Source organism: Borostomias antarcticus (genome assembly GCF_949987555.1).
Source record: "Borostomias antarcticus genome assembly, chromosome: 24".
In the NCBI taxonomy this organism is placed as follows: Eukaryota; Metazoa; Chordata; class Actinopteri; order Stomiiformes; family Stomiidae; genus Borostomias; species Borostomias antarcticus.
Window position 1 is genome coordinate 9,930,517 of NC_140257.1, and position 13,498 is coordinate 9,944,014.

General features: G+C 43.4%; 1 protein-coding gene across 1 annotated transcript in view; it reads right to left on the reverse strand.

The window, feature by feature from the left end:
• The window catches only part of LOC311325509 (leucine-rich repeat-containing protein 52-like), a gene marked incomplete at both ends in the record, with an annotated part of 5,335 nt that extends 5,020 nt beyond the window's left edge, over window positions 1-315 (reverse strand). Inside the window, one exon of the mRNA XM_084458223.1 lies at window positions 1-315. This exon is cut by the window's left edge and continues 334 nt beyond it. Coding sequence (XP_084314349.1) covers window positions 1-315 — 315 coding nt within the window.
• Between the last annotated feature and the right edge of the window lie 13,183 nt (window positions 316-13,498).

Sequence of the window (13,498 nt, forward strand, 5' to 3'; positions counted from 1 at the left end):
TGTAGATTCTGAGATCTCTGTTAGAGAATTGTTGCTGCAGTCCAAGTACACCAAGTCGGAGAGGTAGTTGAGCTGCAGCGGCGGTAGCTCGACAATACGGTTGTCGGAGATGATCAGCTGCCGTGTGGCCAGTGGGAGGTCGGCGGGAAACACTGCTAAGTGTTGCCCAGCGCACTGAACCACCAGCTGGTCATCACACACACAGCGGGCCGGGCAGCCAGCAGTGAGCGCCGGGGACGGAGCCACCCCCATGATGAGGATCAACAGAATTATGAGCCGCAAGGATTGCACGCTTGTCTGCGGGGCAAGACGCATGACACCGCCAAGGGCTTCATCAATTCCGTTTGGACAGAGTCAGTCGCCGTCGCATTCTTCATTGATATGCCCTTCGCTAGTTTTAATGGAATTGCCCTTAATATTGAAGTCAATATTGGTGTTTGCCTGCGCGCGGCCACTTACGCGTTATTTGTCAAATCATTCCGATAGTTGGGTTGGGGTTCCGTGCGTATTTGGAGAACTAGACGTCCAAACTCTCTCAGGTCCAGTCTTCTGCAAATTATTTTGGTGGATTAGAGACAAAGTTGTCTTGTGAAAGTCATGTTCGCATAATATTTCTGTTTTAGGATAGTTTACTTGTGCGTCGTAGCCTATGGTGGTCGGCTGTAGGCCCTACCTAAGCGTGGAGTGTCTACCCTCTCTGAAACTGGATCGCAAATGACAGGGGAGGGGGAGTGTATGATATGCTCACGCGTTCGACCGAGTGTGTGTGTGTGTGTGTGTGTGTGGGGGGTAAGAGGAGCTAAAGAAAGACAAAAACAATACAAGACGAGCATGTGTGATCCACAGCTGCAGGTCAGCCAATGTCATCATCAATCACAAGTGGTAGCATAGACTATGAGCTAATAAGCCATCTAACATTCTATAGAATTCTCTGGACAAAGTCAATTATGATCAATTGTCACCTAATTGTAATTTAATTGAATAAATCTTGGATTACCTATTTTAGAAGGCATGCAGCTCAACATCATATCAGGAACACATTTGCCCCAGGTGTGTGTGTGTGTGTGTGTGTGTGTGTGTACTGTATGTGTGTGTACTGTATGTGTGTGTGTGTGTGTGTGTGTGTGTGTGTGTGTGTGTATGAGTGCGCGTGTGTGTGCATGTGCATGGGGGAGGGGCACTTCACTATGGACACATGGAGGAATTCATATACCTGGTGAGGTGTTTTCTCAAAGGAAAATAAAATTCACTACCATGTGTTTGGACACTGCCATTTACAACTGAGTCTGTCTTCCCCCACGGGAAGACATGGCATGCAGTAGTATATGGAGGTAAACGGTTTATACCCCTCTATCCGCGCGCACACAGTAGGCTACAGGCTGCTCACTTTGTGTCCACCACCACTGATGAAAAAACGGAACAATTTCAGAATATTTGCTGTTACTTCTTCCGTCACCACTAACACCGCTGATGACATGCATGGATCCGATACTTCCCTTCTCCCTTCTATACATGAAATAGCCTACACAGTATAGGCTAGGGCCTAGCCGCTAGGCCTATTCCTATGGTCCTATGGTCCTGCCCCAGTCTCAGCAGGGCGGTGGGAGGCTGATGTGTTGTTGATGGTAGTGGTGGTGACACAGTCAAACAAAGCTCATGCTTGGCAGCACATCACCCCTACCCTGGAACACCTACACTGGCTTCCAGACAAATTCTGCATCATCTATAAGCTACTCCTCCTCGCCTATAAAGCTCACCACGACCTCGCCCCACAATAGCCTACCTTTCTGATGTCCTCCACCGGCTTGGGTGTCCTCACGGTCCCTCACACCAGCAGGCGAACCTTCGGGGACAGAGTCTTTAGTGTAGCAGCCCCTACCCTGTGGAACTCTCTCCCCATGGAGATTCGCCAGGCGCCGACACTGGACAGTTTCAAGTCTGCACTAAAAAGGCACCTTTTCACCCAGGACTTTGGCAGCTAGATTGGTTGTTCTTGTTGTTGTTGTTGTTGTTGGTGGTGTTTGTTCTTGTTTGTTCTTGTTGTTGTCTCTTGTCTGTTTATTTGCTCTGATGTAAAGCGACCTTGGGTTTCATGAAAGGCGCTATATAAATTAAAGTTATTATTATTATTATTATTATTATTATTATTATTATTATTATTATTATTATTATTATTATCATGGTTACCGACATGGGAGACACTGTCAGATCCAACCTGTGCCTGCAGCAGGAGAGAATATAAGGGCATGAAGAAACTAGGCATGTATTTTATGAATAGCCTACTGGGGGGCTAGGGTTAGTTTAAAAGGTGAGAGACCTAACCCTAACCCTATTAATACAGATCCATAATAAGGAGCCTAATCCGCTCTTGTTGGGGCATTCCAAGAGAGTGTGTAGGCCTACAGTCCTTTGTATGGTTACTTCATGGACATACAGTATTAATAACAGGCACACAGTGCCATCTAGTGGTGAGGTAGTTTAATATCCGAAGAACAGTATTGTGTATTACAATAACACCTGTAGGCCTGTTTATTACCCTTTCACTTTTCTCAAATTCAGTTATATGGCAGTTTTAATACAGTATTGAGCCTACTTCAGTCTACGGCATTCTTGGTGTTCATTTCGAGTAGGCCTAAACACACGCACATCTCAAAAACAGCAGAAAGGAAATGAATGATGTTATAGATTATCACAGCCTAAATCATCTAAGCTTAAAACAACACTTGACATCCACACAACACACAGGAGAACAGTTGGGATTGCGACCTTACATGGTGTTAAGCGGAAGTGTCCAGAGGCGTTGTGTGGCTCGAAGAAGTGAAGAGGCACGTGACTGATGGTCGCTCGGTTTGATGCAGGATGTAGCGTGCCTGTGCTTCCGATGAAACAGTGATGGTAGACTGTTGCGTGAACATTTATATTTGTGGAGGTTCAGAGTTCAATTTCAGCACTGCTTGGTATACAGCAACTGAAATGGTTCAGAGTTTAAAAGTTTAAAATGTCTCATTCAAGCCCTCTGCTCTCGCCAGAGGTGGATCGTTTGAAGAATTTGTGGAAATTCCTAAGACCCTGGCGTCGACTACACAGTGATCTTGGCTAGCAGGTAGCAGTTCAGCAATTCCACGGATACAGATGGATGTTCATCAATCAGGCACAAGCTTGGATCCTTTGTTACGTGTTACAAGGAGAAAACAGAACTTGCAAACGGTGTGTCCCGTTTGCATGGACAGCACCAATTGGTCACTCACAAAGAGCCTGTGGGCTGTCAACCCCACTCCCTTCGGGTAATAAAAGGGGAGCCAGAATTCTCTGAATTCTGAAGAGTCTGGAATCATCATATATCCCTGCTTTGGTTTCAACATATTACATTTCCCCAATATGCATAATCAACCAATTCATGATTTTAGCTTAAGATTGATATCTAACATTGCTAGGTTGACTTAGCAGCATAGAACCAGTTATTTACAAACACAATAACACTTGGTTACAAATACAATGCATCAATGCCCATACTTTATTCCTAGGGCTTGTTCTCATGGTGGTTGCATCACATAGTTGGGAGAAAGTAATTGAACTTTATTAAACATTAAAGTGAACAAAGAATGTTCATATTCCTTTGTTTCACTGTGTGAGTCTGCTGGGAGAGATCTTCATTAGAATGTTGCGCCCTGGGTTTATTACCACAGGAGGGGGGAGGAAGGTGGGGGTAGGAGGACCATTGTGTGAGAGGAAGAGTTAATGGTTTGCCAAAATCCCACTTCAAAGGACCAGTCCTTGGGCTTGTCAGGTTTACTGTGAGTTTGACAGGAAACAGTCTAAACGAATCATGTTTCTCCCTGCGGGACCTACCATTGATCAGTCACTGGGTAGGAGAGAGCAGGATGTACCTAGCCTGCAGATCTTCATCAGGCATTGCTTGAGATCATTCCAGAACATTCCAGTCAGTGAGATGGTGTTGTGGAAAAGTCTGTGACAAAAGTATTGTTCATTAGAGAGTTGAATGCCAACGTTCAAGTTTAACAAAGTTTATTACATGCCAGCACACAAGCAGCACAGTACAATACATACAAATAGCACAATGACATACAAACACCCCCAATAACCCGTCTCGAGAAGGGGACCATCAGATCTCAGTTGCTTCATGCTCACAGCAGTCTGCAATGTGAGTGAGAAATGGCGAACCAGATCTGCGGTTACAGTCAACATTTATACGTCAAAGGGAGCAACCATGGTGTCTGAGTTACTTCCCGGCCCTTGCCCCCCCACTAACCCAGGTGGATTCCTGTTTTGTCGACAGAGGGTTGGTGGCAAGGGCAGTGTGAGTGAAGACAAGCAAGGGTGCTTAGTTCTACAAACATAAGATAGTAGATGCACAATATTCTGTCTGTGCAAGGAATGAGAGGCCAGTTCTAACTGGCCAAAACAACACACAGTCTGTTAAATTACTTCAACTAAGGTCTAATATTTTAAGGGGTTCAACTAAGATCTAATAATACAACATTTCCATTACAATGGTCTCACAATATGGTCTGTCTAATATTTGTCATGTCCATAATCTGCTACAGATGCAAACAGGGAGCATGCAGAGCCAGTGATGCCTTTCTCAGGGTGAAGAGAAGGATCTGGTGGTCTACCATGCTCTTGCGGCAAGGAGTGACTCCTGAAGATGGTTACCCTGGCTAAAGATAGAACATCCAAGTGTTTTTGATAGAAAGGATAGAAGGGAAACCAGTCTGTAGTTTTTGACGTCAGAGGGGTCACAAGATGGTTTCTTCAAGAGGAGGGTGACTCAGGCAGTCTTGAAAGCAAAGGGAAAGCATCCAGATATAAGAGATGCGTTGATGAGGTGGGTTAGGAAGGGAAGGAGTTCGGGCAGAACAGACTGAAGGAGAATGGAGGGGACAGGATCTAGGGAGCACGTAGTGGGGCGGCTAGATGTAGCAAGGTTGAGGACCTCCTTAGGGGAGAGGGGAGGAAGGTAGGGTAAAGTGGGATGTGCAGAAGAGGGGGGGAGCAGAGAGGGAAGAGATGTTGAAGCTGGAGAGGTGAGGTTGGTGCATGCCGCATCGACCGTGAGGTGGGGGAAAGAGGATCTGATAATGTTAACTTTATTGTCAAAGAAGTTGGCGAAATCGTCAGGGAGGTGGGGGGTTGGAGTAGTGAAGAAAAGGTTTCAAAGAGTTTTTTATGATTGGAAGCTAGGGTTAGAATTTTAGAGCGGAAGAAAGCAGCTTTAACAGCAGATAGGGATGAAGAGAATGCAGAAAGAAGAGATTTGAATTTAAGAAAGTCTTAAATTCTCCATTCTCGCTCAGGTATTCTCAAGCTCCGTCTATCCGACAGCCATGGGGCAGGTGGAGTTGGCTGTGCTGGCCTGGAGGTAAGGGGACAGATATTTAAAGGAGTAGTAAAAGGGAAATGCATGTTTAGCCCTGTTTTAAGGTTACTTATGATCATATACAATGGTTCAGATCAAAACGTTGACAAAACTAGCACTTTTGAGAAAGTCTGATAAGTGCTCTACCACCGTTTTTTGCATACAATGGATGTGGGTGGGCACCGTGAAAAATCATCAAAAAACATGTTAAACTCTCAATTTCAAAGACAAGAACCTCACCGACGTGTTAGTTGGCGTTCTGACATATAATTCGCCATAAAGTAAGATTGTAGTTCATCTGGAAAGGCTTTTTAAAATATTTAGCATAGAACTATTTAGTCGCAGCACATATGTGTGTAAACATCCGCTTGAACTGATTCCGATCTCGCGCAATGCCTTGAAGTAGTTCCACTTCCTGAATCCCCTCTGCGGATTGATCTACACATCTACAACGGTCGCTTCAATACAAGTCAATGGATTTCATAAAATGATCAATAAAACCCTACAGGGTTCATACATTGCGACGAATTTGATGTCAGAACACCAACGGACACCAATTACCCCCTCGGTGAGCATGTTTTTGAAAGATTTTTCACGGTGCCCACCCACATCCATTGTATGACCTAAACGGTGGTAGAGCAATTATCAGACCTTCTCAAAAGTGTTAGTTTTGTCAACGTTTTGATCTGAACCATTGTATATGATCATAAGTAACCTTAAAAGAGGGCTAAACATGCATTTTCCCTTTACTACTCCTTTAAGGGGACAGATAAACTTGATGTTGAAGTCGCCGAAAAGGATGAGTGGGGACACATCATCAGGGAAGTGTGAGTGTATCAAGCTCCTCCAGGAACTCACAGAGGGGGCCTGGTGGATGATACACGACAGAAATAGTGAGCTTCATTCCCTTGGAGCTTAACTCTACCTCAAGTCTATTGCTTCCCACCGGTGTGGTAGGACAGAACTGTGAACAATACACAAGTTTCATACATTCACCTGGGGTTCACTGAGAGTTTACGGACAGTGGTTCTTATGTATTGTTCTTTAGAGTGTTTACTATTACTCTTGTTAGCAATCTCTGATTTATATCTACTATGACTGTATATTATATAGTGTAACTAAGGGTTGAAATTATAGATACTATAGTTATACATACTGTACGTAGATATACCACTTACAGTAAATACAGGGTGCACCCATAGAATAAGTCCCACATTATAAGAAATAATATACTGCATAATGGCCAAAGGGGCTACAAAGTTGTTGTTTTTATGTAAAGTTTTTTGAAGTATTTTAATTCTATCCTATTTGAGCTCATTTGTTTATTATTTCACGTTTATTCTGTTTCAATACAGTATATGCCTGCTTTCTTGACTATACTTTACCTTGGCTTCTGGTAGCATTATTTATCCCATTGCTCCTGTAGATGAACCTTACTGGTCCAGTTTGTCTCATTTTACTTTAGTAGTCACAAGTCCTTTATAGATAGTATTTGCTACAAGTGCCACTTGGACTAGGGAAGATCATGGGAAAATGATACATGATCTACAGGTGTGTAAACATAGAATGATGAGAGAACTGACAGTATAGCTACTTGAACATAATAAGGAAAGTCATCAGGCACCTGAGTCAATATAATTATAAATACTGTCTTCTCACAAGAGAGACTGTGTGTGTGTGTGTGTGTGTGTGGGGGGGGGGGGGGTGCGGGCAATGATTGTACAATCAGCAGTTTCCACATGTCGAAGTGTCCTTGGGCAAGACACTGTACCCCAAATTGCTCCCAATGAGCAGGCTATCATCTTACATGGCAGCTGCTGCCATTGGTGTGTGAATGTGTGAGTGAATGGGTGAATGAGAGATGCCATTGAAAAGTGCTTTGGATAAAAGCACTATATACTGTAAGTGCAGTCCATTTACCATTACCGTGTGTGTTTCGAGGGGGGATACATAGAACGCATGGATGCAAGAGAGCTAAATATATTGAGGAAGCTTAGACATCCAAATCGTAGTTCAATTCTCAGAAGGCTGAGGGTAATATTTGCCAGTTGCTTCAAACTGCCTATATAGACTGCTGTATGTGAAGGTGTTCTCTTTGAAGAACATGTTCCATGTTTGCTTGCAAGGTCATGATTTGAAACACTCAAATGCAATGTTTTGTGTCAACTAGATTCCAAATTATGTTGGCCACCTGTTCATCTGTTCCTGTTTTTACTTATATTTTGGTGGTTTCATTTTTCTCTGTTCAATTACCTCAGCTTTTGTATTAAGTGGTTCTTTTGCAAAAGTGGTACTTCTGATGTCATGGCTCAAGTCGTTTTCATTCCCTGATGTAATAGTTTGTTAGAACATTTCTTTATGAACATTTCTTTATCTACGGATATATCCATTCCATATAGGGTTGCTAAAGCCAGTTTCTAAACAACTATTTCACACTGATCATTCACATACAGGATTATGGACATCCGGGAGCACATCCACATCCAGGATGGAGCAGGTTAGGCTACTAGTACTACTACTATTATTTCATACTTTATGACACCCATGTGTGTGTTTTCTCACAGACAGTACATTTTTATTGGTATTTCACATTTCAAAGACTTTATGGGTGCTATGAGGAAGTTGCAAGTGAACTCTTATAAGCCATTGTGGTGAGGAGCTGTGGCATCTTCGGATAGCAGGTGAAACATGGCGACTGGAACATTGTTTTTGGTCCTGTGCTCTGCACTGCTCTCATATGGAGCTCATGGTAGGCCTACATTTTGTATATTTGTTTGTATGTCTGTGCAGTGGTATGACTCTTATATTGGATCTATGATGAACATTTGTGTTAGGACAACATTCACTAACATACATTTTTAATTTGTCTTTTCAGGTTGGGTGACCACAGAGGGTCCAGAGACCATAGAGCCTACAGAGACCATAGAGGGTCCAGAGATCACAGAGGGTCCAGAGCTCACAGAGGGTAAGACATCTCAGCTGATCAGGGGGAGTTGAAACAGCCATATCTCGACATGGGATGGTTACAGAGACACAGGGTTTAGACTGGCATAAAGCTCTCAACCTAACGAATGCAGCAATACCAAACACATTCATGGGCAGAGGTCTGTGCTCCCTAGTTTATATATTAACAGCAGGACATGTTTGGTATTGCTGCATTCGTTAGGTTGAGAGCTTTATGCCAGTCTAAACCCTGTGTCGCTGTGACCTCCCCATGTCAAGATATGGCCGTTTCAATTCCCCCTATTGACAATGAATGTCAGAGCAACTCCAGAATTTAATGGGTTGTTAGTTGATCCATGCTACACTCTTCAACCAAGTTTCATGAAGATCGGTCTAGTAGTTTTTGCGTAATCCTGCTAACAGACAAACAAACACGTCAATGAAATCATTACCGCTCACCCTGCGGTGTGGCTGGGGCGGAGGAGATTAATGTCTGTTATTATTCCAGTTGTTATTATTCTGCTTACACTTTGCACTTTGAGATTGTCTCACTCTCACAATGAAAAATTATTTAGAATAAAACGAATTATTATTATTATTATTATTATAGCCTGTTCTCCATAGTTCATGATTCTCTCTCTCTCTCTCTCTCTCTCTCTCTCTCTTTCTGTCTCTCTCTAGTCTCAGGCCCCGAGCTGGCAGCCATGATGAAGATCGGAACCAGGGTCATGAGGGGACAGGACTGGAAGTGGGGAAATCAGGTGACCAGCAGCACCATGTGACACGATCGATGATACAAATCTGAATATCATCAGCTGAAACTAGGGTTCCTAGACACGGCTACCTGCAGACAAATAGACATGTTGTTGTATGTTTTTTGTTTGTTTTCAGTTCAGCGTTTGATTGCTTGTGTGTCTTTCTCTGGTTTGATTTCACACTTCTTTGTCTGATCCGTCTGTCATTGTTGTCAACAGAAACGTATTCATGTGTGGGAGCTGATTGCCCTTGAGTCATTTGTGTGTTGTTGACAGTTGTTAGTCTTTTCTCTCTTGACGCTGTGTGTGTGTGTGTGTTTTTACAGGACGGTCCACCGCCAAGCCTGGGCACGGTCATCAGGGAGCTGTACAGAAATGGCTGGATCAGGGTCCGATGGGACACCAACAGCAGTGACATCTATCGGATGGGAGCTGAGGGCAAATATGACCTCAAAGTGGCCGAGGGTCAGTATACTTGCTGCACTAGCTCAAACACACACACACAGGCACACATTTTTTATGAACAAAATTAACTATTATTATTATCATTATTATTATTATTATAGCCTGTTCTCTATAGTTCATGATTCTCTCTCTCTCTCTCTCTCTCTCTGTCTCTCTCTAGTCTCAGGCCCCGAGCTGGCAGCCATGATGAAGATCGGCACCAGGGTCATGAGGGGAAAGGACTGGGCGTGGGGAAATCAGGTGACTAGCAGCACCATGTGACACAATCGATGATACAAATCTGAATATCATCAGCTGAAACTAGGGTTCCTAGATACTGCTACCTGTAGACAAATAGACATTTTGTAGTATGTTTTCACTTTTCAGTTCAACGTTTGCTTGCTTTTGTGTCTTTCTCTGGTTTGATTTCACACTTGGTTTCACACTTCATCTGGTCCGTCTCTGTCATTTTTGTCAACAGAAATGTTGTATGTGTTGTTCATGTGTGGGAGCTGATTGCTCTTGAGTCATGTGTGTGTTGTTGACACTGGTAACCGGCTTGATTGCCATATAGTCTTGCTCTGGTTCTATTTGACTCCTTTGGGTCCTGTTAGTCTTCTCTCTCTTGACGCGCTGTGTGTGTGTGTTTTTGCACACGGGTGTGTTTTGACAGGACGGTCCACCACCGAGCCTGGGCACGGTCGTCACGGAGCTGGGCAGCAATGGCTGGCTCAACGTCCGATGGGACACCGGCAGCACATACAACTATCGGATGGGATCTGGGGGCAAGTATGACCTCAAACTGGCCAAGGTTCAACCCACCACCCAGCCTGCTACCACGGAGGATGACACTGGTCAGTATACTTGTTGTACTAGCTCAAACACACACACACACACACACACACACACAGAGAGGGGTACAATTTCTGGGGATGTTGTAGTCTCCAGCTGCGTCTCCAGCTGTGATATCAACACTGCTGCTGCAGCTAGCTAGCTCCTAATGTCACTGAGGATGTGAGACATGAGCTTTTTTTATATATTGTGGCAACTTAGTTATTCCAAGCAATATAACAGCATTTACCTAGTGTTACACCCCCTGGAGGGCGTGATGTACCAGTGGAGGTGGAGTGGGCAAACCCCTGGAGGGCGTGATGTACCAGTGGAGGTGGAGTGGGCAAAAAGTGGAGGAGGAGACCAGTATAAGGGATAACAACATTTTTTATTTATTTAACAAAGCCAAAATAGACCACAGGGAACAGAGGGAACTAATAGCGGTGTCAAATAAAAAGAAAACATCCCTACCTAGCTTACCTACCTGACCAAACAAAAAGACTTCCCTATACCTTCCCTACCTAATAGCCAGCTGAGTGAAGACCAGCATGACTATAAAAGGACAAGGGGTTGACACACTCCTAAACTGATGTACTAAACAGGGGAGTCACCTACAGGCTGAGAAGTGTAAACCCCGGGGTGGCTAGCCTGTTCCCCCCACTCACCTGGGCCATTAACTGAAACTTTGGCTATGCTACAAACATCGTGATAAACAAACAAGAAGGCTATACAGTGTATAGAGACAACTAAGAAATACAATAAACAAAACTAGTGTGGCTACAACTGAGGACAACAGAGGCATCGACTAAGGTTAACAAAACATGTAACACAACGTCAACTGAACATACAAACCAGTAGCACACACAGCGAAATGGCACAAAAGCAAATGAATGAGTATGAGTAGGGTATATATAGTGGGTTGATTGGACGGCCGCAGCTGCAGGGAGTTTGTGACTGATGACCAGGAAACCGGGCCACGCCCACAGCACCTGGATGACTGAAAGGGGAGTAGGAGACAGCAGGGGGAGACAAAACGGACACATACGACACACACAAGCTACAGCCAGACCACTGGCTGTAACACCTAGCTAAATCATGTTTTTGAGCAACCGAAAATGTTTTTCGATATGCTCGCATGCTTCGAAATCAGGGGGCCCACAGTGACTGCTTATGCTAATATCAGCAGTTGTTTAGATTGAAGGCATTAAGCCAGGAATCTGGTTTGGAGCATATTTGTATTGTATAGGGCTAGATTAGGGGCTAGAGTAGAGCTAGAGTAGAGTTAGAGTAGGGCTACAGTAGAGTTAGGGTAGGGTTAGACTAGAGCTAGAGAAGGGTTAAAGTAGGGCTAGAGTAGAGTTAGAGTAGGGGAGAGGGCTAGCCCTCTAGAGATTTAGAGAAGCTTTTTGTATGTAATGTCATATTTTATATATTAATTAATGTCTGTTATTATTCCGTTTTCTATTATTTGGCTTACTTTGTTTTCTTAATGGCTGAGATTGTTTCAGCATTTTGAAATTGTCTCAGTCTCACAATGAAAAGTGCTTTATGAACAAAATGAACAATTATTATTATTATTATTATTATTATTATTATTATTATTATTATTATTACTATTATTGTTATTATTATTATTATTAGTAGTAGTAGTAGTAGTAGTAGTACTAGTAGTAGTAGTAGTAGTAGTAGTAGTATTAGTATTATTAGTATTATTATTATTATAGCCTGTTCTCCATAGTTCATGATTCTCTCTCTCTCTCTCTCTCTCTCTCTCTGTCTCTCTCTAGTCTCAGGCCCCGAGCTGGCAGCCATGATGAAGATCGGCACCAGGGTCATGAGGGGACAGGACTGGAAGTGGGGAAATCAGGTGAGCAGCAGCATCATGTGACACGATCGATGATACAAATCTGAATATCATCAGCTGAAACTAGGGTTCCTAGATACGGCTACCTGCAGACAAATATACATTTTATAGTTTGTTTTCACTTTTCAGTTAAACGTTTGCTTGCTCTTGTCTTTCTCTGGTTAGATTTCACACTTGTTCATCTGGTCCGTCTCTGTCATTTTTGTCAACAGAAATGTTGTATGTGTTGTTCATGTGTGGGAGCTGATTGCTATTGAGTCATGGGTGTGTTGTTGACACTGGTAACCGGCTTGATTGCCATATAGTCTTGCTCTGGTTATATTTGACTCCTTTGGGTCCTGTTAGTCTTCTCTCTCTTGACGCTGTGTGTGTGTGTTTTTACAGGACGGTCCGCCACCGAGCCTGGGCACGGTCGTCACGGAGCTGGGCAGCGGTGTCTGGCTCAACGTCCGATGGGACACCGGCAACCTCTACGGCTATCGGATGGGAGCTGAGGGCAAGTATGACCTCAAACTGGCCAAGGTTCAACCCACCACCCATCCTGCTACCACAGAGGACCCTGGTCAGTATACTTGCTGTACTAGCTCAAACACACACACACACACACACACACGCACGCACGCACACACACACATACACACACACACACACACACACACACACACACACACACACACACACACACACACACACACACACAGAGGGGTACAATATCTGGGGATATTTTCTCCAGCTGTGATATCAACTGCCAAACTGAAATCGACACTGCTGCTGTAGCTAGCTAGCTAACTCCTAATCTCCTGCATTATTATTCACTGCAAAATATCTTCTCAGACTGTTCACTTATGTTTGCAAACGTCCATGGCAGACAGAAAGTTGAATGTTTGCGGAATTTGAATTTGAATCACAGGTTTGAGTAGCATTATAAGCTTAAATTAAATTAAATCAGTAACTACTCACTAAATAGTCCTTGGTTCCTCAGTTAACTACTATAGTCGTCCCCAGTCTGTTCTCTACTAACCCACCAGTATCTACTATACAGTCATGGATTCATAGTTAATCAGTAACTACTCATTAAATAATCATTGGTTCCTCAGTAAATACTAAGTACTATAGTAGTCCCCAGTCTGTTCTCTAGTTCCTCAGTAATTACTATAGTAGCTACTATAGTAGCTACATCAGTAACTACTCATTAACTAATCTCAGTAACTACTCATTAACTAATCATTGGTTCCTCATTAGCTACTCAGTAACTACTCATTTTTCGGTACCTTATTGTAAAGT